The sequence below is a fragment of the Gopherus flavomarginatus genome, chromosome 6 (genome assembly GCF_025201925.1).
Source record: "Gopherus flavomarginatus isolate rGopFla2 chromosome 6, rGopFla2.mat.asm, whole genome shotgun sequence".
Lineage (NCBI taxonomy): Eukaryota > Metazoa > Chordata > Testudines > Testudinidae > Gopherus > Gopherus flavomarginatus.
The window spans coordinates 51,287,766-51,313,986 of NC_066622.1; the positions used below are offsets into that span (position 1 = coordinate 51,287,766).

The 26,221-nt window shown below is 50.6% G+C and overlaps 1 protein-coding gene across 1 annotated transcript in view; it reads left to right on the forward strand.

Annotated features, from left to right (window-relative positions):
* BSN (bassoon presynaptic cytomatrix protein) overlaps positions 1-26,221 on the forward strand; it is a 98,558-nt gene that overhangs the window by 36,732 nt on the left and 35,605 nt on the right. Inside the window, exons 3-6 of the mRNA XM_050958626.1 lie at positions 12,503-14,687; positions 15,012-15,832; positions 17,010-17,109; positions 17,616-17,756. Coding sequence (XP_050814583.1) covers positions 12,503-14,687; positions 15,012-15,832; positions 17,010-17,109; positions 17,616-17,756 — 3,247 coding nt within the window. The remainder of the gene's footprint in view (positions 1-12,502; positions 14,688-15,011; positions 15,833-17,009; positions 17,110-17,615; positions 17,757-26,221) is intronic.

The following is a 26,221-nucleotide window of genomic DNA, read 5'->3' on the forward strand; positions in this document are numbered from 1 at the left end:
AAATTTCTTTAAGGAAACCCACTCTGCTGAATATAGTGAGAAGGGCCTTCACCACAGTCTCGGCTTCAATATTAGACAGAGCAACTGCCTCAGGACACCTGGTGGCAAAATCCACTATGACTAAGATATACCTGTTCCCTCTCTGAGTGAAACGCTGCATAGGGCCCATGATGTCCATCGCTACTCTTAGGAATGCCTCCTGTATCACAGGCAAGGAACATAAAGGAATTTTCTGGGGTCCTACAGGCCTTTTCCTCTCCTGGCACAATACACAAGACCTGCAATAATCCTTTATGTCATTTTGTATTCCTGACCAGTATAAATTCTTCTTCAGCCTGTCATAGGTTCATTGCACCCCCAAATGACCAGCAAAGGGACCATCATGTGCTAGCTGCATTAAGTCCCTATGGCATTGGCTAGGTACAACCAACTGTTTAAAGGGCTGCCCAAGGCTTTTGTTTTTTCCTACAGGAGCCCCTCTATATAAATTCCTGCCATCTTCAAAAAACTTCTCCCCATTCTCCTTCTCTGTGATTCTCTCTAGAACATACTTCCTTATGCTTTCTAGAGTGGGGTCAGTCTTTGCTCAACTGCAAAATCCTGGCAGCTAGCAACTGGGACAAAGTCCTCAGTCACAGACGACTTTTCCCCCATCCTTGGCCCTGAGGGCATGCTGTCCTCCTTGGGCATGGAGGAGCACATTCCAGCCCCTCCACTATCTGAAGGCAGAATGCTGCTTTCTGCTGCAGGGGAATCAAGGAGACTTTCAAGCAGTTTCTGGGGCTTCAACCATCCCCCCGGGGACCCAATACAATATTCCTTCTTGCTACAGGTCACCACACTAATGGTCTTAGTCTTGTGGAAGAAATCATTACTCACTAACATGTCAGCCAGGATGCCGTCCATTACCCCCACAACCAGATTGCTTTCCAAACCTTCCCACATCACATGTATTTTAGCTAGCAGTACAGGGAACCTGGTTTCACCCACCTCCCACAATTTCTGCCATTTGACCAGGTAATATACTAGCCTTTGGGACCACACTCCACTTAATCAGAGAGATCTGGGTCCCTGTATCTTCCCCCCCATCCCCAAGTATTCCCTGCCATTAATATTGACAGCTTTAATGAGCCCTATATCTGGTTCACTGGGGCCAGTCCCCACAAAACTTGCTAGGTACGTTTTGGGAGTTCCTGCTTGGTTCCCCTCTGAGGCCTCTGTACTGAGGACAACCGCATAACATGGGCTGGTGGAGGCTTACTTTCCCTCAGCTTGGGGCATCTGTTCATCAGGTATTCTGTGGAATTACATGGAATTACAATTGTAGCACCTTCTGGGTTCCTCTGTTTTGCTGGAAGGTTTGGGATAGGAGTTACCAGTAGAAGGATATTTTTGGATAAGAGAATGTTTAGGCTCCCAGTCCCCTTCTTTCTTCCTGGGACAAAATGGGATCCTCCCTTCCCACCAGTTTTAACCCCCCCTTTCTGTGGCCTGTCCTCAATAGACGCCTGAGTCTGTTCAAAGACATCAGCTAAAACAGCCATCTCATCCACAGTCTTTACATTTTCATCCCATAGACACTGCTTTACTTTGGCCTTACGTATGCTAAATAAATGCTCTTGAGCAACAAGATCAAGCGTGCCTTCAAAACTTGCCACCTCTTTACTCCTCACCCATATTCCCAACAAATCTTTCATTTTGTTTACATATTCCCCATTACTCATCCCAATATCCCTTTTAAGATTCCAAAATTTAATTCTATATGTTTCAGGGGTAATCTGAAAACTTTGCAAAACAGTATCTTATATTTAAATTTACAATAGTCTAAAGCATTTCCAATAGGCATTCCATTGAATACATTTCGAGCTTTACCAGTTAATTTTGCAATCAGGGTAGGAACTCTCTTATTATCAGGGATTTCATGTATTACACACAGCCTTTCAAAGGTAGTCAGATATTCAGCAATATCCTCCTCCTCACTCTATGCAGGACATAAATGTTCCCATTTGTGGATTTTTGCAGTGATGCGGGTCACGGCGTTCTGCTTCTGTTTCTCTAGCAGGTCCAGCTGGTGTTTCCTCTCTCTTTCTCTTTCTCCTCTCTCTTTTTTTCTTCCATAGCCCTTCTGTGTGCAGCCTCCTTTCTGGCTGCCTCCGCCTCCATAGTTTCCCTGGTCGCAGCTGCTTCTTTGAGCCTCATTTGCCTGCCACATTTAAAACTCATGGTCCTATGCCTTCTTTACCGCTTCCTGTCTGGCCAGCTCTAGTTTTGTAGTTGCCTCATTGGTAGTAATTTTTCTGCTCTCTTGTGCTCATTTTCCTCACCCAAAACGAACAGATCATAACAAAACTGTGACCTCCTTCTGACTGTTCTTAGCCACTGCACTTAATACTCACATAAAATCACAAATATCAGTGCTTAAAGTGTGGACTCCACTTGGAGTAACAAGCTGCACATACACCCTGCTCACGGCACCACTGTGATGTTCCCCCTAGTGTTGTCCAGGACTGGAGTTATTGGCTAGTGTCATTCAGGTTGCACAATCCAAGCAGCAGCTGGGAGCAGCTTACACGCTAGAGACTAGAGGTGAACAGCCCAAGAGTGGGAGTTCTCATAGCAAAGCAGGGTAAGGCTGGCTCCCAGAGTCAAGGATTGGAGTGACCTAGCAGATCACCAGTCCAGATAACACCAGGGGAACAGCTCAGGGGGTGACACCCAAAGTAGCACATTTGAAATGCAGGTACATAGTTAATATTCCTAACTTCAGATACAGAAATGATACAGGTATGCCAATTAAATAATCACATTCAGTAAATCATAACTTTTCTAGTGATACCTCACATGAGCCATCTTGCATAAAGTATATCTTAGTTATGTCAGATTCATATCATAAGTATATTTTCATAAAGAATATGGAATGAAACGTCACAGGCCATCCCCAGCTCAGCGGCAGAGGAAACAACCCCAAGGGCTTGTTAATTGAGCTGCTGGTAGTTGAGACCAGAGAGGCCTGGCACATCTAGCATCTCGGCAGCAGGGGAGGCTCCTAAGCCAGTTACTGCACCTGCAGGAGAGAAGACCCTCCACTGAGAGGCACAGGATTGCCAAGAAGCCAGGAAAACCCTAGCAGCACCACCTAGCTGTGCCTGCATGTCAGAGTGAGGCCCTAAAAACTCAGCTGCTCCCCTCACATTGCCTGTACCACTGCACTGGGGCATTTGCTGCCTTCCTTTCTGGGCTCAGCAATCCCTAGGCCGAGCCTGGCAGAAGGGCTCTTCTCTTGTAGACAGACCCTCAGCAGGCTTATTCTCATTTTCTCCTCTGTATTAAACATTGCTTCATAATGAAGCTCTGAAAGTGAGTGAGGAGATACTCTCCCTGATCATGTCTCCGGTGCACACTGGAACCCCCGAAGAGAATCATGCCGGGAGTATAGGCACAAACTGTGTCCTGCCATCTAGAGATCATCAAGAGATGACCAACTGTGGCAGAGCTAGGCATATACTAACTGTCCAGAGAGCACTCAGGCAGCATGACAGAGGGACGTACAAAAGCCAAGCAGGCACCACCTTGCGAGGTGCCCCAGTATGCTGGGCATGGTGTCGCCCACCTCCCCTGAGGAGAATCTTCAGCCACCTACTGGATCTTGTCTCCACTTCCTTGAGAGCCACCTCTGTGCTCTCAGCACACAGATCTGAGACTGTGACAAATCAGTTTGGAATGGCAAATATATACCTGTGGCCACCTGAGCTCATTCTAAGCCAGAGACCACAGGCTGATGCCAGGTGCCCACTGTGGAAAGCTGTCCCCTTCCATGCTCTGTGTCAACCCCATGCACTTGGAGGACCAAGAGGGGCTAGACACAGGCCTAGAGAGAGCCAGTGCTGCTCCACTCTACAGACTGAGGGAGGCTGAGAGCAGGTAAGGGCAGCACTGATCAAAGGGTCTTCCTCGCAGGTGGCTGGGCTGGAGTTGGAGGTGCTTGTGGGGATATCTAGAGCCTGATAGTGTGTTTAATTGAAGGCTGTCTGGAGCAAACTGCCCCTTATCCTGTTGCTTTCTTTGAACTGGACCCAGGGTCTTTTGTGTAACAGGGCCTACAGGGAACTGAGGAGAGCTAGTGTGTGTGTGCGAATGCCTGGCAAAGACCAGGCAGGGAGGAGGAAGTGTCCCCCTAGCATTCTGAAGGCTGGTTGGCTTTTTACAAAGGGGCAGAAGCAGGGAAGGGAGGCACCTACGGGAGAGACTCTTTCCAGTGCCCCCTCTGTGCACCAGGACACTGTTCTGCACAGGGAGGAGGCCAGACACACATGCCAGTAGCCAGTAGCTTCTCTGTTCCCAGTGCCTCTGGTAGCACTTTAGTTAGAGCCCCTGTCCAGTGAGGAGGAGAGAGACACAATCTGGGCCTTCACCTCTCCACCTACAGGATGTTCACTGCCGTCCATTGGAGACTTGGGATAATTGTTCTTGTTAGCTAGCTCTATCCAAGCAGTGGTTGTCTCCCATGCTCCTGAGTGCAGCGCTCATCCTTTCAAAAGGAGACAGCTGACACCTGAGTGGCTGCAGTGTTTTACCAATGGCCCACGTCATCTGCTTCAGGCCATGAACATAGCTGGTTATCTCACATGGTAACTTTTCACTATCCAGCCTTCTAAAGCTCATCTCGGTCTCTGAGGCTGAATGTGCCAGAGCACCATTGTCATGTTTCTGAGGGGCAGAGGTGGCTGAAATGAGAATGTCTTCTGTTGGGCATCAGAAAGGCATGAGGAACAAAGAGCATACGGCAGTTGGTGTGCATACAGGCAGTGGTGTATTAGCCTACATTAGCCTACAGTGTGCATACAGGCCATGCCCAGAGGCCCTGGCCTATTGCGGGGCCCCGCACCCCAACCCGCTCCACCCATGTGGTGCTCCTGCCGGGGAGCAGAGGAAGTTCCCTGTCCTGACCCCACTCCCCAGCAGGAGCACTGGGCAGGGGGCAGAGCAGGGCAAGCCCTCGTGCCCTGACCCCATTTCCCCATCAGGAGCATGGAGGGGGTTGGGGGACTGCAGGCAGAAGGAGTGAAGAGGAGCCCCCACTTGCTCTGGCCCAGGGCCCCATAAAAGCCTAATCAGCCTCTGCATACAGGAGACATCACATAATGCAGTTTTTAATGCTCAGGTACTGCTGAACCGAACACACCCCATCTGTGTGCCGCTCCGCTCAAGCCGTGCTCCCTCCATGAACCCCTTTGCTTTAGATGACCTTGTTTCTTGTATTTAATCTAGCAAATTGGCACAGGAGATCCCTGGGCAGGGTTCAGGCTAACTCCTGTGCTAGGCAAGGTCAGAACAAGGTGCACAGCATTAGCTTTCCTCCAGCGTGTGCAGAAATTGTAATTTCCAAGAGAACTGAGACATTGTGCACATGGATTTTTGTTATAGTGTTTCTGTTTTGTGAAGCAAACCAAATACTTCCCAAGGGAGTGAACCAATCAGGGATATTCTGTAAACACACCAGCGTTCAGTAGCAATGAACCTCATTTGAGGAGCTCTTCTAATAACAACCTATTTTCTGCAGACCTGCTCTGCATTCAGTGGCAGGCAAAGGGACTTTGGAGTATATCAGAAATAGGATGCTTCCAGAGGGTTAACAGTGTTGGCGCCTCAGACGTGGCTGTGTGCAGCTAACAAGAGTGTGGCTTTGAGAGAGATCTCATCTAGGACTGCAGGGACATATCTTTCTTTCTCAGCCAAGCTGTTGTTCTACTGTTAGTGCTCAACAGAGACACGAAGCTAAAGACTGAAGCTGGGTGTCTTCCCAGTTTGTAAAGCCAAGCTGAAGATGTCTGTGAGACCCCTCCCTGCATGGAGGAACACAATATGATATAAATGAATCATGCCAAGTGGAAGAATGCTTTCTCTGACTTGCTGTGCATAGGTTTCCCCAGCCCCATACTGCTGTGATTAGCAGATAGGTCCTGAGGCAAGCAACCTCATAATGACTTTGCATTCATTTACTGCTCTAATTGGGAAGCAGGGAGCACCACTCATCCTCTGAGCAGCCCCAGCCCTTGCATCAGTTCTGACCCCTCTGGCCTATCATTCTCTCTGTTTAGAGAAGGCTGTTCTTGTTACGCGGAATTATCCAGGGCACATTAAATGGGGTGGAGTTAAAGCAGACAGCGTTTCCCAGCCACAAGGAGCAAATATCCTGCAATGGCCCTGCAGTTGTATTGCTGCAAAGGTCAGAAGTGGAGGAGGTGTTGCTGGGGTGTTTTGGGTATCACCCAGACCAGTGAGGGGTTCTGGCACCAACTGCCTTGGAACCATGGGTGCCTTTATGCTATGCAGCTTTAGTGCAGAGCCCTGACACCAGTAACCTGCCCATCACCACAGGCTCTCACCCCAGCTCCGACCAGCCTAGTACTTCTTGCAGGATGACCCCAGGAGCCCTCCCAGTCCCAAGTCTCCCCCACTGTGCCCAGGGCCGGCTCTAGGCACCAGCAACCCAAGCACATGCTTGGGGCAGCAAATTTTCAGGGGTGGCATACCGGCCACCTTTTTTTTTGTTTGGCTTTGTGCAACAAAAGCCTAGAGCCTGCACTGGCAGCAGCAGTGCATCGTGCGCGGGGGGTGCCCTGGGGCCACTGCGGTTCGTGCTGCGGGTGGAGTAGCATCCGCACCTTGTGGCTGGACCAGGCAGGCTTCGAACGGGGGGACACTCAGGCTGGGGGGCCGCCTCGTGGTGCACATGGAGCTGCCTGCAGGTGCCGCAGGGTGGCTGCCCCTCAGTGCAACAGCCGGGGCTGAGTGAAGCGGCCTGATCCACCCATGGACTGCGGCAGGGCAGCCAGAAGCCGCAGAAGCAGCAGGGCTATAGAGGGCAGTGCGCTGCCATGCGGGGCCTGCATCCCGCTCTCTGGGGCTCCGCTCCCTCTGGGGCTACCCTGCCCCAGCTCCTCAGTCCCCTGCCGGGGCAGTCCCCCCGGCTCTGCCCTCCCGGGTCCCTGCCAGTCCTGAAGGCAGGAGCCCTGACTGGAGGGACCCTGAGGTCAGGCGGGACCCAGGAGCCCCACTGCTTACCCCGACCCTGCCAGTGCCAGACCAGCTGGAGGTGAGGGGGGAGCAGCCGGAGTCAGCACTGGTGGGGGGGAGCCCAGGAATGGGTTGGCAGGGGGTGCAGGTGGGGTGGGGAGAAGAGAGAGCCCAGGGTTGGGGTGGAGGGCAGCCAAACATTTTTTTGATTGGGGCGGCAAAAAACCTAGAGCTGGCCCTGCACATCAGCACACTCATCATGGGGCTGAATGGGGCCAGAGCCAGCAACACACATGGGGGGAGCACTGTCAGCCTCCCTCCCCGAATGGATTTCAGCCAGCGGCCATCCAATCTCATCTCACCACTCAGGAGGGTTGTGTGGGAACACAAAAGACAGAGTCCTTTGAACAGGCTTTGCTCCCGTCATGCACGGAGCTGTGCAGATTGTTGTCACCTCATCAGAGTTCAGAATCTCTGCAGATTCTCATGGAGAGCCACACATTCCCCAGGCCATCCTTTTATTTCTACTCATGGCATCTTTTCAGGTCAAAATGATGACATTGTGCCAGCAAGGAATTCTGCCTGCTCCTCCTAAGGAAACCCACCCACTTCCAAAGTGCATTAAGCGAAATTGGATTAAGTCCGCTTAAATGCTGAATAAGAGCATCCACACAGCGGTTTAATCCTGTTAATTAATCCACTTTGAATTCACACTTTTAGTTCATTCTGATTAACTGTCCTGAGTGTCCTTGTGTGGGCAAGCCCACACAGAACTGAAGTAGGAGACTGCTTTCCCCATCCCAGGGCCGCCCAGAGGATTCAGGGGGCCTGGGGTCTTCGGCGACGAGGGCCCCCCACTGCCGAATTGCCACCGAAGACCCGGCACTTCAGCGGTGGGTCATAGAATCATAGAATATCAGGGTTGGAAGGGACCTCAGGAGGTCATCTAGTCCAACCCCCTGCTCACAGCAGGACCAATTCCCAACTAAATCATCCCAGCCAGGGCTTTGTCAAGCCTGACCTTAAAAACCTCTAAGGAAGGAGATTCCACCACCTCCCGAGGTAACCCGTTCCAGTGCTTCACCACTCTCTGAGTGAAAAAGTTTTTCCTAATATCCAACCTAAACCTCCCCCACTGCAACTTGATACCATTACTCCTTGTTCTGTCATCGGGTACCACTGAGAACAGTCTAGATCCATCCTCTTTGGAACGCCCTTTCACGTAGTTGAAAGCAGCTATCAAATCCCACCTCATCCTTCTCTTCTGCAGACTAAACAAGACCGGTTCCCACAGCCTTTCCTCATAAGTCATGTCCTCCAGCCCCCTAATCATTTTTGTTGACCTCCGCTGGACTCTTTCCAATTTTTCCACATCCTCCTTGCAGTGTGGGGCCCAAAACTGGACACAGTACTCCAGATGAGGCCTCACCAATGTCGAATACAGGGGAATGATCACATTCCTCGATCTGCTGGCAATGCCCCTACTTATACAGCCCAAAATGCCATTAGCCTTCTTGGGAACAAGGACACACTGTTGACTCATATCCAGCTTCTCATGCACTGTAACCCCTAGGTCCTTTTCTGCAGAACTGCTTCCTAGCCATTCGGTCCGTAGTCTGTAACAGTGAATGGGATTCTTCCGTCGTAAGTGCAGGACTCTGCACTTGTCCTTGTTGAACCTGATCAGGTTTCTTTTGGCCTAATTCTCTAATTTGTCTAGGTTCCTCTGTATCCTATCCCTACCTTCCTGCGTATCTACCACTCCTCCCAGTTTAGTGTCATCTGAAAATTTGCTGAGAGTGCAGTCCACGCCATCCTCCAGATCATTAATGAAGATATTGAACAAAACCGGCCCCAGGACCAACCCTTGGGGCACTCCACTTGAAACCGGCTGCCAACTAGACATGGAGCCATTGATCACTACCCGTTGAGCCCGACAATCTAGCCAGCTTTCTATCCACCTTGTAGTCCAATCATCCAGCCCATACTTCTTTAATTTGCTGGAAAGAATACTGTGGGAGACCGGTTCAAAAGCTTTGCTAAAGTCAAGGAATAACAAATCCACTGCTTTCCCCTCATCCACAGACCCAGTTATGTCCTCATAGAAGGCAGTTAGGTTAGTCAGGCATGACTTGCCCTTGGTGAATCCATGCTGACTGTTCCTGATCACTTTCCTCTCCTCTAAGTGCTTCAGAATTGATTCCTTGAGGACCTGCTCTATGATTTTTCCAGGGACTGAGGTGAGGCTGACTGGTCTGTAGTTCCCCAGATCCTCCTCCTCCCCTTTTTTAAAGATGGGCACTACAGTAGGCTTTTTCCAATCATCCAGGACCTCACCTGTTCGCCATGAGTTTTCAAAGATAATGGCCAATGGCTCTGCAATCACATCCACCAACTCCTTTAGCACCCTCAGATGCAGCGCATCCGGCCCCATGGACTTGTGCTCGTCCAGTTTTTCTAAATAGTCCCGAACCACTTCTTTCTCCGCAGAGGGCTGGTCACCTTCTCCCCATACTGTGCTGCCTAGTGCAGCAGCCTAGGAGCTGACCTTGTTTGTGAAGACAGAGGCAAAAAAAGCATTGAGTACATTAGCTTTTTTCATATCCTCTGTAACTAGGTTGCCTCCCTCATTCAGTAAGGGGCTCACACTTTCCTTGACTTTCTTCTTGTTGCTAACGTACCTGAAGAAACCCTTCTTGTTACTCTTAACATCTCTTGCTAGCTGCAACTCCAAGTGTGATTTGGCCTGCCTGATTTCAGTCCTGCATGCCTGAGCAATATTTTTATACTCCTCCCTGGTCATTTGTCCAAGCTTCCACTTCTTGTAAGCTTCTTTTTTGTGTTTAAGATCAGCAAGGATTACACTGTTAAGCCAAGCTGTTCGCTTGCCATATTTACTATTCTTACTACACATCGGGATGTTTTTTTCCTGCAATCTCAATAAGGATTCTTTAAAATACAGCCAGCTCTCCTGGACTCCTTTCCCCCTCATGTTATTTTCCCAGGGGATCCTGCCCATCAGCTCCCTGAGGGAGTCAAAGTCTGCTTTTCTGAAGTCCAGGGTCTGTATTCTGCTGCTCTCCTTTCTTCCTTGTGTCAGGATCCTGAACTCGGCCATCTCCTGGTCACTGCCTCCCAGGTTCCCATCCACTTTTGTTTCCCCTACTAACTCTTCTCTGTTTCTGAGCTGCAGGTCAAGAAGAGCTCTGCCCCAGTTGGTTCCTCTAGCACTTGCACCAGGAAATTGTCCCCTACACTTTCCAAAAACTTCCTGGATTGTCTGTGCACCGCTGTATTGCTCTCGCAGCAGATATCAGGGTGATTAAAGTCTCCCATGAGAACCAGGGCCTGCGATCCAGTAACTTCTGCTGGTTGCCAGAAGAAAGCCTTGTCCACCTCATCCCCCTGGTCTGGTGATCTATAGCAGACTCCCACCATGACATCACCCTTGTTGCTCATACTTCTAAACTTAATCCAGAGACTGTCAGGTTTTTCTGCAGTTTCATACCGGAGCTCTGAGCAGTCATATTGCTCTCTTACGTACAATGCAACTCTCCCACCTTTTCTGCCCTGCCTGTCCTTCCTGAACAGTTTATATCCATGTATTACAGTACTCCAGTCATGTGAGTTATCCCACCAAGTCTCTGTTATTCCAATCACATCATAGTTCCTTGACTGTGCCAGGACTTCCAGTTCTCCCTGCCTGTTTCCCATGCTTCTTGCATTTGTGTATAGGCACTTAAGATAACTCGCTGATTGTCCCGCTTTCTCAGTCTGAGACAGGAGTCCTCCCCTCTTGCACTCTCCTGCTTGTGCTTCCTCCTGGTATCCCATTTCCCCACTTATCTCAGGGCTTTGGTTTCCTTCCCCTGGTCCCGGGGTGGAAGGACTCCCCCTGCCGCCAAACTGCCACTGAAGATCCGGAGTGGAGGAAGCTCCAGGGGCCTAGGCCCCACAAGAGTTTTCCAGGGCCCCCAGAGCGAGTGAAGGACACTGCTCCAGGGGCCTCGAAAAACTCTCATGGGGGCCCCTGCAGGGCCCGCAGCCTGGGGCAAATTGCCCCACTTGCCCCCCCCCACCCCATCCCAGGTTCCAGTGCTGCCCTTCTGGATCCCCCAAATCCCATGCTGTCCCTTCTGCCTGGGACCTACTCCTCAGCCACTCTCTATTAATCTCCACAGAAGACATTAGAGGGGTTGGTATTCCCACTGGGCTTCTGCCTAGAAGACTTGGCCTCTGCCTTTGTTGTTCAGCCAATATAAGCTGTGGCTTGCTGGATTCCATCACTCTTAAAGGCTGAGATAAGATTTGAGAGTCAGAAGCTCAGGGTAGATCACCTTCCATATGACCACATCTTGTGTAGTTTTTCACCCAACCATCCAGGTTATTTTGCAGTGAAAATAGATCACCTAAAATTCTCAAGTCAGCTCATAAGATGTTTCAGAGCCACAGAAAAGTGCCTTTTAGATGGTGTGTCTGCTCCCATCCTGGGCACTTGCACAGCTGTGTGTTGAGTGGCTTCCTTTCAATCCTAGGGAGGGTTTAACATACATCTCTGTATTGTTGTTTAACTGCCAAAGCCTTCCCAGGGGCCTTCTTATTGGACCCTATAAAGGTTTGCCACCCCAACAACTCCCCCCAAGACCTGTGGGAAGTTGTCTGTTGCAGAGCTCCACTAGTCCCACAGGAAAAGATGTTTCTCTTCCATCCCACAAGTTACAATTGTCCCCTTACGATGCATTTTTTGACTTAATTCTTTGAAACCTCAGAACCAGTTTGGATTGTTTCTGTTCTGGTTCAATTTGGGGAAAAGAGTAAAGTTGGCTCTTATTTTTTCTCATTGCTGATGTGGTCATTTCCATGTGCACAGTGATAGTGCAGCAGATACATACTTCACAGTACAGCCGACGTACATGCTAATCAAAAGGCAGCAAGGACCAACACCAGAGTTCCTCTGAGCCAATGGCTCTGCAGGCTCAGCTGCTTAAGATGTGCTAGTTTTGCAGCTAATAGTGCACAAGGCATTGATGTGGCCAGCATCACCTCTGACTGCCACTGGGTGACTTGGATGTGGCATTTTAGTGTGCGATCAAGTGAGACTCAGCTCCCCTAACCTTCAAGATTGTAGTTAATTGCCTTGCCCACTCCACCACACAGCCATGAGCACTGGGCAGCTGTTCATTTCCCACCAAGGGAAGCAGGGGATGAGGAGTTAGGCCTCTTGGACTCTGTTTCCAGTGCTCACTCTCAATCTGTGATATTGCGCAAGTCATGGACTGTCCCTGTATCTCAGTTTCCCATTTCTCCACTTACTGCAGTGATAACATAGGGATATGCCAAGGCTTAAGAAATGAATGTTTAAGCACTTTGATAAGCTCTGCTGAAAGACACTGCAGCAGGACAGAGTTCTCACCTCACCGTTATCCCGAGGGAGTTGCAGCGCTCCCAGTGTCTAGGATTAATGCCAGTTTCAATTGTTTTCTAGATCTCTGCTTTGCAGTCAAACACTCTGATGCGGAAGGTGAAGCGGACGCTACCCAGCCCCCCTCCAGAGGAAGCTCACCTGCCCCTGGCCGGCCAAGGCCACTCCCAGCTGTACTTGCCCAGCTTCATGCAGAAGGGGGTAGGAGAGCAGGCCACTCAGGTAACCAAAGCCAGCCTTCTCAGAGACATTGACTGTGACCTGAAGCTGGTGGAGCATGAGTCCACGAAGCTGCGGAAGAAGCAAGCAGAGCTGGATGAGGAAGAGAAGGAGATCGATGCCAAGCTGAAGTACTTGGAGCTGGGCATTACTCAGAGGAAGGAGTCTCTTCTGAAGGAGAGGGGAGGGCGGGATTACCCTTACCTTAGGTGCCTAGGTGAGAACCGGGACTACAGGTCTGATAGTGAGCTGAACAATTTACGCCTCTCCAGCTATGAGGGCAGCAGTCTGCTCAGCAGACCTAGTACTGCCCCCACTAACCATTACGCTGACTTCTCCAGCACGCAGTACACATCAGCCTCCTCCTATGCCCCCTACCCATACCCAGCAGCCCCACCAGGCCCTGTCACCTTCCAGCAAACACGGCTCCAGCACCCCCATTACCCTGCGGTCAGCAGTGGCACATCTCAGAATGGCTTCCAGGCTGGTCAGCTCCCCACCTTCCCCTCCCAAGGTACATATCAGACACACAGCTTCCCTCCCAGCACCAGTTACCAGCCCCAGCTGGGCTTGCAGAGCCATCAAGGCTTTCGGCTGCCTCATCACTACCAAGCTCAGACCACATACCCTAACCAGCTGCCCTCACAGCCGGCAGAGAGTGCCCTCTTCCAAACACAGCCAGATGTGCACGCCACGCACCAGAAGCCACGGCAGACATCACTAGCAGACTTGGAGCAAAAGATCCCCACTAATTATGAAGTGATTGGAAATCCCACTGTGGTGATCTCCTCAGCAGCCCCAGAAGTTACATACAGCCCCACGACAGTGACCAGCAGCTATGCCCAGCACAAGGCCCCAGAAGCCAGGCCAGCTGACCAGAGCAATGCCGTGCAAAGCCCTTCAGCCAGTTACTCTTCAGATTCTCTGTACGCAAACCTGGAGCAGAACATTCCCCGCAACTATGTGATGATCGAGGACATCAGTGAGCTAACCAAAGAGATCACTGCAGCAGATAGTCACAAGGGGGAGATGCAGGTGGAGAGCAGCACTGGCCACCAGCTCAAAGAGAAGAGTGAGCTGGTGGAGATGGAAGGCTCCAGCAGAACTTGCTGCTACTCCAAAGCAGAGGAGGAGTCAGAGGAGGATATGTATGATCAGCATGGTGCTGACCATCGGGGGAAGAACAGCTACCATAGGGGCATGGAGAGCAATGGCAGGATGTCAAGCAGCTCCAGCAGCCCCTGCTCCTATTACAGGGATGATTATCGGCACTCCACACGCTCAGACAAGCATGGCTCTGGACTGGGGTTGCAGAAGCATTCCTCCAAAAACCTGGCTCCTGCTGTCATCTCATCCAAGCGCAGTAAACACAGGAAACAAGGCATGGAGCAAAAGATCTCCAAATTCTCCCCCATAGAGGAAGCGAAAGATGTGGAGTCGGACCTGGCCTCCTACACAGTGACTACGTCTATCAGCAGCAGCAGCAGCAATGTGGCATCCAGGGCAAAGAAGCTTCAGGACGAGATCACCTACGGCCTCAAGAAGAATGTGTATGAGCAGCAGAAATACTATGGCATGTCCAGCAGGGATATGATGGAAGAAGACGATCGAGCATACAGCACTGGAAGCAGATCTAGATCATCTGGTTATGGGACAGAAAAAACATCAAGCCGCGATGCCAGCAGCAGAAGCAAGTCCTATGAGAGAGAGTGCATGGAGAAGCCTCAGAAAGGAAGCTCCAAACCATCTTCTCTTAGTATGAGTCAGAGTCGTGGGCGGCCTCCGATTCGTACACAGACCTCAGAAGAGGAAAGTCCCATCAGCCCTTTAGGAAAGTCTGTGGGTGTGTCCCACTCCTCAGGTGGACCTCTCTCTCAGTCCTCTGGTGATAGCTGTTCCCAGTTCTGCTCCAGCCACTCATTGCCTGATGTGCAAGAACATATCAAAGATGTGCCAAGGAACCACTCTTACAAGCATGAAGAAGGTTACATCATGGATGATTCACATTGTGTTGTTTCAGACAGTGAAGGTAACAGTTACCAATGGTGACATATCCCAGAGCATGCTCCTATGGGTCATTTGCATAGACAGTCTCACAGCCTGCGTTTGCATACCATGTGCCTTTCTCCCTTGTTCCACTGCATGTTCCGGGTGTCTGGTGGTAGCATATCAGTGTTCAGTGCCTGCTGCATGTAACTATGTGTTGTATTTGTTGGGGAAGGGTCTATGATGTCTCCCAGATGCATGTAATAAGCTGCTTGCATTCTTTTATCTCATTGCATGGCTTCAGTGTGGGGTATGCTCCCACCTTGGGACCGAGAGACTGACTGTGTTCTGTATTTGGTTTCTGAAGCCTATCATTTGGGTCAGGAGGAGACAGACTGGTTTGATAAGCCCAGGGAAGCTCGCTCAGAGCGGGTAAGGCACTACACTGGTCACTTCTCCTCCCAGAAGAAACCTCCCATCAAACACACCTTTCATGATTACGATGAGCCTCCAGATGAAGACCTGTGGCAGCATGATGACTATTCTCAGGCACGTCACTCTTCTTCCAAAGACCACCGGCACCATGGAGAGTATGGCAGGCACTCAGCCTCTTCCCGCCACCTGAGTGATGAACAGCCCAGGAGGACATCCAAGCAGCATGCCCGAGACCAGGGCCGTCATGAAGCCCGCACACACATGCAGCCGTCTGCCCAGAAGAAGGCCCAGCAGTCAGACATGAAAGCCCAGACAGCTTTCCCCTCCAGCTCAGTGGAGTACTCACAGCAGTCTGAGCAGCCGTCCAGCTACCACCATACCTCAGAGTCCCAGAAATCCCAACGGCAGGTGGAGCATGGGCCACTGCCCCAACAGCCGAAAGGAGAGCCCTTGCTGCACCATTCTCAGCAGCAACCACAAACAAGACAGCAGCAATCCGGACAGCAGCAGCTGCCATCCAGGCAGCAGCAGCCATCAGCCAGGCAGTCTCCACAACAGCAGGCAGGCCCTTTGCAGCAACCTCCTCAGCCACAGAAGGAGCAGCAGCAGCAGCAAGCTAGGTTGCAGCAGCAGCCGGGGGCTCAAGGACTACCTTCTTCTCGACCACCACAACAAAAACCCATCCAATCCCAGCATGTCGGGAAGCCCCAGTCAACCCTCCCTGCACAGCCAGGCAGTCACCAAGTAGGACTAGTAAGTTCACATGCTCTTTGGCCATTGGTTCATCACTTACACAGCAGGTGCCTGGCTGATGGTTTGTCCTGCAGCACTGGGGATAGCACCTTGGGAGGAGCTGGTTGTACAGGAAGGAGACAGATGCCGGGAGCCCCTGGTGCATCCCAAGGCACAGGCTGTGCACTGTCATGAGCTCCCCCAGTCCAAGCAGCACTGAGGAGTACATCATGCAGTGAGGAGGGCCCCAGCTGCTAGGTAGCTGATGTGTTCTGTCACACAGGAGACTTAACTAGGATGTGCCACAGCAGGAAAGGAGTTAAATTATGGAGATCTCAGGGGAGCGGCAGAGCTGAGGCTGTGCCAAGATCAGCACTAAGAGCAGGAATAAAATCCCTCCATTTCACCCTTTATTGCCTGACTTCAGGCTCCAGTTATCCAGTCAAACACACCCGGAGCTACCACCCCTCCTCCCCTGACTTGGCCAGGACAAGCCTTACAGCACAATGAGCCAATGGCACTGCTCAGGTCTGCCAGCTATTTCCATTCTCCAGCGCAACCAGCTGAGCATGGAGGGCATAAGGGAGAGATGAGACTGGAGAAGATCGGAGGGCTGGGGAGGGAGCCAGGGAGGAGGGAGTGGGGAATGTGGAGATCAGGACAGAGAACAGATGGGAGGGGCCATGTGAAGGAAGCAAGGATTTGGGGTAGGAGGAGGTGGGAGGAGATGGGATTGGGTATCTAGGCAGACAATCCATGTCCCCAGACCGGTGCATAGGCCTCCCCCTGACCAGCTTCCTCCTGAGTCAGGCCCAGCGCCTGCCCGCTGAGGAAGTGCAGCGGAGGGAGCAGCTGACTGAGTGGAGCTGGCTGTGGATTGTGAGGTATGACAGAGGCTGGGTGATTGCCTTGGGGAGCCAGTCTGGCTTGCAAGGCAGGCCTTTGTGTGTGGAGGTGATGTGCATGTGTGTGACTGGGAGCTGAGGGGTGTCTGGCTGCGTTTCCCAGGAAGTGACATGCGTAATCCTGGGTTCATATAGTCTTTGGCCTGGTGCGAGGGATTGATTTTCTGCCGGCGTTTACTGATGTGCCCCTATGCCCCTGGGACTCCTGTTCTGCCAGCCCCATGCCCTACTCACCTGCCCACCCATGCACAGAGAGACCAGGGGAATTCTGAAATATGCATTTCATGTTACAGCCAAAAGCGGATCAGGTGGATATGCCCAAACCCACCACAAAAGTGCCACTACCACACAGGAGAGCGCCCCAAGCACAGCCACTGGGAACGACTGCAGCAGGTCAGTGAGCCAGATCGACACATTGGGCCTTGCCAGGTCTCTTGCGCCCATGCTGGCTGGCAGTGCCCTTGGCACTGAAAGAGCAGCCAGGCACCAGATGTGTTCACTGGGGCCATGACTGCCTGGTCTCTCCAAGGAGAAGATCCACTTTTATCCCTCCCTAGCACGTCACAGCATTCAGAGGCTAAGATCACTCGGGGCCTGGAAACAAATGCGTCCTGCTCTTGGCAGGCTATGGAATGGGGCCAGATCCCCAGCCTAGCACTGGGCAGTCATGGTCCTCAGGGCAGGAGAGGGGTCAGCACTGACCTAGGGTGGGTTGGCATCCCCGAGTCAGGGAAGCAGATGTGCAGAGGGTGCCCAAAAGCAGCCTACCCTAATCTGTACCAATCATGCCATCTGAGCTCTGGCCCCAGCTCTAATAAGTCACATAGGCGCTGCCCGTACTGGGGAGGGGCTGTGGCTGGGTTCTCCTCCTTACTATAGCTCTATATGTTCCCTGGCAGGTATTAAAGTGGGTCAGAAGCCATCAGGGGCTCCCCCACCCACTGGGGCAGCAGCTGGACAGCCCGGGGTGGATGGAGAGAGCATGTTCTCCAAAATCCTGCCAGGAGGAGCTGCAGAACAAGCAGGCAAACTGACAGAAGGTAAGGCTATGTCTACACTTGCAGAGTTTTTTTGCAGACAGTTTTGTCAGTGATAGAAAAGCGCTGGTGTGTGTTCACATTGTTTTCCACGGGCATCAGAGCGTGTTTACATATGCAGTACTTGCATTGCAGATGAGAGGAGTGCACTGTGGTAGCTATCCCACTATGCACTGCTCCAGGATACAAAGCAAATCATTATTGTGGCAGAAGTGGATGTGTGTGTGTGACAGTTGCCAGAAGCAACCAGTCCTAATGCAGGGGGAGGGGGACACCCCAACTCCAGCCCCCGCCTCCCCTCCTGACTCTGCACAGCACATTCTGTCTGTCTGCCTCTGTTTGCATTGTGGGAGGCAGCAGGAGCATTTCACAATAATGATTTGTTTTGTTGTCCGGAGCAGTGACAGCACCAGCTGTCAGAACAGAGCTAAAGGGGAGGGGCACATACGTGCAGGCAGGACTGCTGAGTTTCAAAGATCTGCCACTCCCACTCTGCATTGTGGGACAGCTCTGGAGGGCAATTAGACCAGTAAAAGCAATGAAGAGTCTTCACTGGCACATCAGTGCAAAAGAATCAGGGCAAAAAGACTCTCGTTGGGATGGTTTTATTTTTGTGCTGAAACTGCTGAGTTTCAGTGCAAAATGTGGATTTCCAGTGAAGATGCTAGCGTGTTTTTTGCACAAAAATTACAATAGGACCTCAGAGGATCCCTCCTTCAGTTCATTGTTACTTTCCATGTCTTTCAATTGTTGCTGATGCTATGAGCAGAGAGAAAGGAAGGAGTATTTTGAGGTGGTCCATTCCCCTTTCTTATAGCTTTCCTTTTTTGAAAACCACCTCCAGGTGAGGTTCAGGTGACAGAAAATCTGTTTGGACAGGAATCTCAAGCTGTTCCTTTGTCAAAATGTAAATTTTTACCCACATCCTCTTTCCTGCCAAAGAATGGCCACTTAGCCAGTCCATTTGATCCTGTTGACATCAGGCTGAGGCATCAGTTTGCCATTTGTCTCTGAGGAACCAGTTTGTGGCTGTTTTTCCAGACTTGGAACATCTCAAAAACATCATATAGTAGAATCTCACAATTTACATACAGTGTTGTCACACACATTTTTCCAGGACAATAACGATCAGCAAATTATGAGTTTTCAAAGGATACCTCACACGGCATACTTTTTCAAAATCTATCATAGTCTTTAAAAAGGGTGAACATAGGGGGACAGACTGTCACAAGAGTCGCTGCTGGCTCTCACTGTGCTGAGTGTCGAGTGGCCGGGAGTAAATTAGATGGGAAGGACAAGATCAGGAAAATGGGGCAGGATTGAACCTGACTCGAGTGAGGGGCGTGGAGGAGACCAGACCCACAGGGAAAGCTACTTAGAGTATGGCTACACTTACAGTTGTACAGCGCTGGGAGTTATAGCTGTCTTCGTACAGCTGTGTAGGGAAAGCGCTGCAGTGTGGCCACACTGACAGCTACCAGCGCTGCAGTGTGGCCACATTTGCAGCGCTGTTGGGAGTGGCGCATTGTGGGCAGCTATCCCAGCGTTCAAGTGGCTGCAACGTGCTTTTCAAAAGAGGAGGGTGAGGGGAAACATGGGGGAGAGAGAGAGAGTGGATTTTTGGATCTGTCAGCTCCCTGCATTGCAAGTTCTAAGGACTGGAACATACACATCACCAACCTGCAATCAATTTAAAAGTTTCGAGCCCTTCCCCCACCCCTCTCTTATTCACTAAATGCAAATTATGCACTCCTAAATAGCCTTCAGACCACATAAGCAGCGGCTCAACACGGACTCCCCCCACCCCCCCTGCCGTGTGACTTCTCTCTTCAAGCAAACAGCTGTGAACCTTCCAAAGCAATTCCCCTGCCTGCCTCTGCTCGCTCGCTCCAGCAAACAGGAGCTGTGTTTGTTTTTTAGATAAGCAGCTCGGGGGAGCTCGGAGTTCAGCCATTCTTCCGGTTTGTTGTGAGCAGGCATTCTGGGATACCTCCTAATACCCTGGAGGCCAATAACAGTGCTTTTGGTGGCCACACTTGATGAGCAGCGCTGCATCACCAGCGCTGCAATCGTTACACCCCAAGCAGACCAGGTGTACAGCCAGCGCTGCAGCCAGGGAGTTCCAGCGCTAGATGTGCCTTTCAGGTGTGGACAGTTACTAAGTTGCAGTGCTGTAAACCCACCACCAGCGCTGCAACTCTCCAGTGTAGTCAAGCCCTTAGTGAGAATTTGATCAAAGGATCTGCCGGGGGATTGCAAATTAAGTCCCTGCTCATGCTGAGAAACAGGTAGGTGGCACTTTGGGGACTTGTGCCCAATCTGACTGCATTCTCCCTGCAGAGCCCCCCACCAGCCAGTGGGACACCAGGCCCCACCCTGCCTGACAGACCAGGCCAGAACTGAGCACTCAGCAATGGATACCCAGCTCCTCCTGCTGAATTTGTTCCAGGAAAGGCTGCGCTGACCACTGATGCCTGAGTGCAGCAGAAGGCCCTCAGCTGGGATTGTGCCTCCCTAAGTCCCTTTAAAGAGCGGGGTTTAGGCCTCTCAAGGCTAATTCCCCACTCTGGCACTTCGAGTGCAGAAGTGGGGCCCGCAAGAATTCTAAAAATTAATACTGGCCACTTCAGGCTTGTATTAAACTCCCAAGGTTACAGCTTTTCTCTGACCTTGGATTTGCAGATGCTGCCACCACCCAAGTGTAGAATCCCTTTGAGAGCTCAGGAAGGTGCACTTGGGAATTTCTTCCTGTGGGGTACCCTCAAGCCCCTTCACCCCCTTCTGGGAAAAAGCTGAGAAAGAAGAAGAAAAAAAAGGAAATCAGCTATTGGTGCCAGCTAATTAAACAATGTGCACAAACTTCTTCAGACACAAAAATCCAATTCTGTTCTTAAAAAAGGTAAATTTTATTAATAAAAAAAAAAGAAAGAAAATGCATCTGGGAACTCGGGCTATTGCTAGAGTTTAAAAGAGCAACTACAAGAATTAAGCACCAAGAATAGCTTTCTTGAGCTCCAGCTTAAATGTTACAAGCAAAACAAAAGCACCTGGTGTTAGCACAGAGGAATCCACAAGCCATAACTAAATAAAAGTGATAAACCTAATCACATCTTCCCAGACATTTCTTGATCTACTTACATATCTGGGGTTTTAAATGAGTAGTTTCTAGGTATGATACTGATGATTTTTCATATCTGGCCCAAGTTTCTTAAAGCATAGCTATGCCCTATCCGCCTCTCCCTGAGAGAGCAGCAACAGACAGGCAAAAGGGGAGTCTTTTTTCAATTTTAAAAAGTTCTAGCCTTCCTTTAGGCTCTTTTGGCCAGGTACCTTCCTTTTACCTATGCATAGCAGTGAGACTTTTTAACCTTTTACAGGTAGAGCAATTAGAGAACAGCTACTAAGAGGGGTTTTATAGCTATTGGATGGCTGGGTGTCCATAAAAGAGAGCTACCCCACCACTTCATTTATCACACACACACCCATTTATCATGCTACCCCCCAAATCACAGACAGTGTTGGACAGCCTAGTTCAGGTCAGGTCCACACAGCTGGGATTTCTTCCTGGAGGTTTAGGAAAACAGAGTTAATTAGATACATGCACCTCTAATTTTACTAGTAATTATATGAAGAACTAAATAGTATGTTCCACATTTTAAGGAGTACAATGACAGAATACAGGGACATTTTTACCTGGCTGATTCTGGGAAACGTTCCCCGGGGAGTGCATTAGCCACTTTGTTAGAGGCTCCTGAAATGTGTTGTATTTCAAAATCAAAGTCTAAAAGAGCTAAACTCCACCAAAGAAGTTTTTTTGTTAGTCTCCTTGACTGTGTGAGGTCACTTCAGTGCAGCATGGTCAGTCTGCAAGTGGAAATGCCGTCCCCAAATATATGGGCTTAGCTTCTCCAGAGCATACACAATGGAGTAACATTCTTTTTCTGAGACTGACGAGTGGCTTTCCCTCTCAGAAAGTTTATTGCTGAGAAACATGACAGGATGGAATTGTTGATCTGGTCCTTCCTGCATTAAAACTGCTTCGACACCACGCTCAGACGCATCTGTGGTTACAACAAAAGGTTGGTCGAAGTCTGGGGCCCTTACTACAGGGTCAGATGTAAGGGCCACTTAAGCTGGTTAAAGGCTTTCTGGCATTTCTCAGTCCACTGAACTGCATTTGGCTGTTTTTTCCTGGTTAGGTCGGTCAGTGGAGTGGCAATTTGGCTGTAATGTGGTACAACTTGTCTGTAATACCTGGCCAACCCCAAGAAGGATTGGACCTGCTTCTTTGACTTTGCGACAGGCCAATTTTGGATAGCATTTACCTTAGCCTGTAGGGGGTTGATGATTCCTTGACCCATCTGGTGTCCAAGGCACATTACCCTGTTTAGGCCTATTTGACATTTGTGGCCCTAACGGTTAATCATGCCTCCCTTATGCACTGGAAGACAGCTTGCAGGTGTTCATAGAATCATCGAATATCAGAGTTGGAAGGGACCTCAGGAGGTCATCTAGTCCAACCCCCTGCTCAAAGCAGGACCAATCTCTAACTAAATCATCCCAGCCAGGGCTTTGTCAAACCTGACCTTAAAAACCTCTAAGGAAGGAGATATCACCACCTCCCTAGGTAACCCATTCCAGTGCTTCACCACCCTCCTAGTGAAAACGTTTTTCCTAATATCCAACCTAAACCTCCCCCACTGCAACTTGAGACCACTACTCCTTTTTCTATCATCTGGTACCACTGAGAACAGTCTAGATCCATCCTCTTTGGAACCCCCTTTCAGATAGTTGAAAGCAGCTATCAAATCCCCCCCTCATTCTTCTCTTCTGCAGACTAGATAATCCCAGTTCTCTCAGCCTCTCCTCATAAGTCATGTGCTCCAGCCCCCTAATCATTTTTGTTGCCCTCCACTGGACTCTTTCCAATTTTTCCACATCCTTCTTGTAGTGTGGGGCCCAAAACTGGACACAGTACTCCAGATGAGGCTTTCCCAATGCTGAATAGAGGGGAATGGTCACATCCCTCAGTCTGCTGGCAATGCTCCTACTTATAGAGCCCAAAATGCCATTAGCCTTCTTGGCAACAAGGGCACACTGTTGACCCATATCCAGCGTCTCATCCACTATAACCCCTAGGTACTTCTCTGCAAAACTGCTGCCTAGCCATTCGGTCCCTAGTCTGTAGCAGTGCATGGGATTCTTCCATCCTAAGTGCAGGACTCTGCATTTGTCCTTGTTGAACCTCATAAGAGGTTCCAGGTGTTCTGCCCATGAATCTGAGAATATGACCACGTTGTCAAGGCAGGCAACTGCAAATTCCCCAAATCCAGACAGAAGGTTATCTACCAGTCTCTGGAAGGTGCCAGGTGCATTTTGCAGTCTGAAAGGGAGCACATTAAACTCATACAGCCCTGCATGGGTGATGAATGCTGACCTTTCTTTGGCTGGGTCATCTAGCGGCACTTGCCAATACCCCTTAGTTAAGTCTAAGGTCAAGATGAATTGGGCACATCCCAGTTTCTCCAATAGCTCATTTATGTGTGGCATTGGATAGTTCTCTGGGTGAGTTACAGCATTGAGCATACTGTAGTCCATGCAAAAGTGGATTTCCTCATCTGGTTTGGGAACCAAAACCACTGGAGAGGCCCATGCACTCTCAGAAGGATGGATTACACCCATCTGTAACATGTCCTTGATCTCCCTTTCTATTGCAGTTTTGGCTTGAGGAGCCATCCGGTAGGGAAGGGCTCTAATTGGGCGAGCATTGCCTGTGTCAATGGAGTGGTACCCCCGTTCTGTCCGTCCTGGGGTGGCTGAAAGCTTTGGCGTGAAGCTAGTGCACAGCTCCTGGATTTACTGTCACTGCTTATGCCCAACAGTGGTGGAAAGGCTCACCTCTTCTACGCCAGCGTTGTTTTTCCCTTTGTAGTAGACTCGTTCAGGCCACTTAGCATCATCTCTTTCCTGGGCTGTAAACTGGAGAACCTTGATTTCTTGGGAATAAAAAGGCTTTTGATAATTAACATGGCATACTTTAGATTTTAGGGTAGGGTCTGGGAACTTCTTTAACGGAGTGCTTTGGATTGGTAATATCCCCTCAGTCACCCCCTTCTCTGTTCTCAACAGGTCAGCTGGGTGGACTTTCCCCTCCAGGAAATGTGACCCCCGGTCTTTCCTCAAAACCTGATCCACAGATGAGGGGTCTGGCATTTTAGATGCAGATCCTCCACCCTCCCCCTGAGGTAAAGGCTCCCTACAAAGGATGGGCAGACCTTCCTGTCCCCCCTCACCTTCTGTCTGGATTTCTCTCTCTGAGTTCCCCTCTGAAGCAGACACTCCTACGTCCCCAAAAAGGGAAGGTGACCCTGATCCAGCTGTGGGCTCACAGCTACCAGCTATGACAGACCCTTCACTGGCCAGCAAAATCCCGGCCTCCTCCCTTCACTCAGGTTAGGCTTGCTTCCAGCTACAGGACCCTTGGGGTCTGTTCCCACCACAGTGCAGGACCACCCAGAGGGGTGGGGCAAGTGGGGCAATTTGCCCCAGGCCCCAGGCTCTGCAGGGGCCCCCACGAGAATGGCTGAGGCTCCCTCCCCGGCCCTGGCCCCGGCCCTGTCCTGGAGCCTCAGCGCATCCAGCGGCATCCCTGAACAGCTGCAGCGTGGCTCCAGCGGGGCCCCTGAGTCCCACCCCACTCAGAGCCGCGTGGTCAGGAGGCGGGGCTGGGAGCTCCAGGCTGAGCGGAGGGAGCGGAGCTCAGCCTGGCACTCACAGCCCCGCCCCCTGACCACGCAACTCTGACCAGAGAGGAGCTCAGGGGCCCTGCAAGAGCCACACTGCAGCTGTCGAGGGATGCTGCTGGATTGGCTGAGGCTCCAGGTGAGGGGGGAACTGGGGGTAAGGGGTCGGGGGGGGTTGCCTAAGGGGCAGGGAGTCCAAGGGACAGGGAGTAGGCAGAGGTTGGGAGGGCATTCAGTGGACAGGGAATGGGGGGTTGGATCATGGGCGTTCTAGGGGTCTGTCAGGACTCAGCGAGGGGGGGTAGATAGGGGTCGTGGCAGTCAGGGGACAGAGAGCAGGGGTGGGGTCCCAGGGTGGTGGTGGTGGGGTCTCTGGGGGACGGTGAGGGGACAAGGAGCAGGATGGGTTGGGGATTCTGAGGGGGGGCGAGTGGGCAGTCGAAGGGCAGGAAGTGGGTGAGGGTTGGATAGGGGGCAGGGCCAGGCTGTTTGGGAGGCACAGCCTTGCCTACCCTAAAGCTTATTCAGCAGTTTGAGGCTTGCGGAAGAGCCAAGCTGTTAGCTTTTCCATTAGGGCTACCATCCCTTTCACTTCTCAAATGCCAAATTATAGTCTACATTCAATTTCAGTGCCATAGGGAGATTCATGTCAGAGGAGGGTAGGTTCATTTAAAATTAGCCACTAGGGGAGGGATCACATGAGAAGAGCAATATCCTTCCCAACCCTATCAAGGGAGACTCCCCCTCCCCTGCATTCCCTGGGGCTCCAGAGGGATTAATTCAGTGGTTCTCAAACTTTATTCTGGTGACCCCTTTTACATAGCAAACCTCTGAGTGCGACACCCCCCACCTTATAAATTAAAAACACTTTTTTATATATTTAAGACTATTATAAATGCTGGAGGCAAAGCGGGGTTTGAGGTGGAGGCTGACAGCTCATGACCCCCAGTAATAACCTCGTGACCCCCTAGGGGGTCCTGACCCCCAGTTTGAGAACTCCTGGGTTAATTTAATTTTAGCACCCTGTGTCCATTCACATGCATGTGCTATTTTGAGCATTTCAGTTTTCACAGCATAGGTTCATCCCAGATTCTGGAACAAGCTCAAATGCTTAGTTCATGGAGTATGTACATAACTTATACTAAAGACAAACCCACAGTAACTGTCTCCAGTTTGTGAGGGACACCATGGAGCCAGTCTCCAGGAACCAGATAAATGCATAGTGGTTAAGTCTATTAATGGCTGTTAGCCAGGATGGGTAAGGAATGGTGTCCCTAGCCTCTGTTTGTCAGAGGATGAAGATGGATGGCAGGAGAGAGATCACTTGATCATTACCTGTTAGGTTTACTCCCTCTGGGGCACTTGGCCTTGGTCATTGTCGGTAGGCAGGATACTGGGCTGGATGGACTTTTGGTCTGACCCGGTACAGCCGTTCTTATGTTCTAAGCTAAATGAACCCAAAGTTATGGAGACAGATATGAGTCAAGGAAGCCAGCAGAGTATCAGAAACCTGGAAAAATCTCTGACTGGATGGGCTCAGGCGTTTGGTCACAAGCTGAGGTGGTTCAAAAGTTTTGGATCTTTTTAAGCAGAATTTTTTTATTGTTTCTTTAAACAATCAAACACAGCAAGCAGCAAATATTTGGCCACACACTTCTGAAACCCCAAACCATATTCAGGTTTTGGCAGACTAATTTCAGCTTTTCAATTAAAAAAACCACAAAA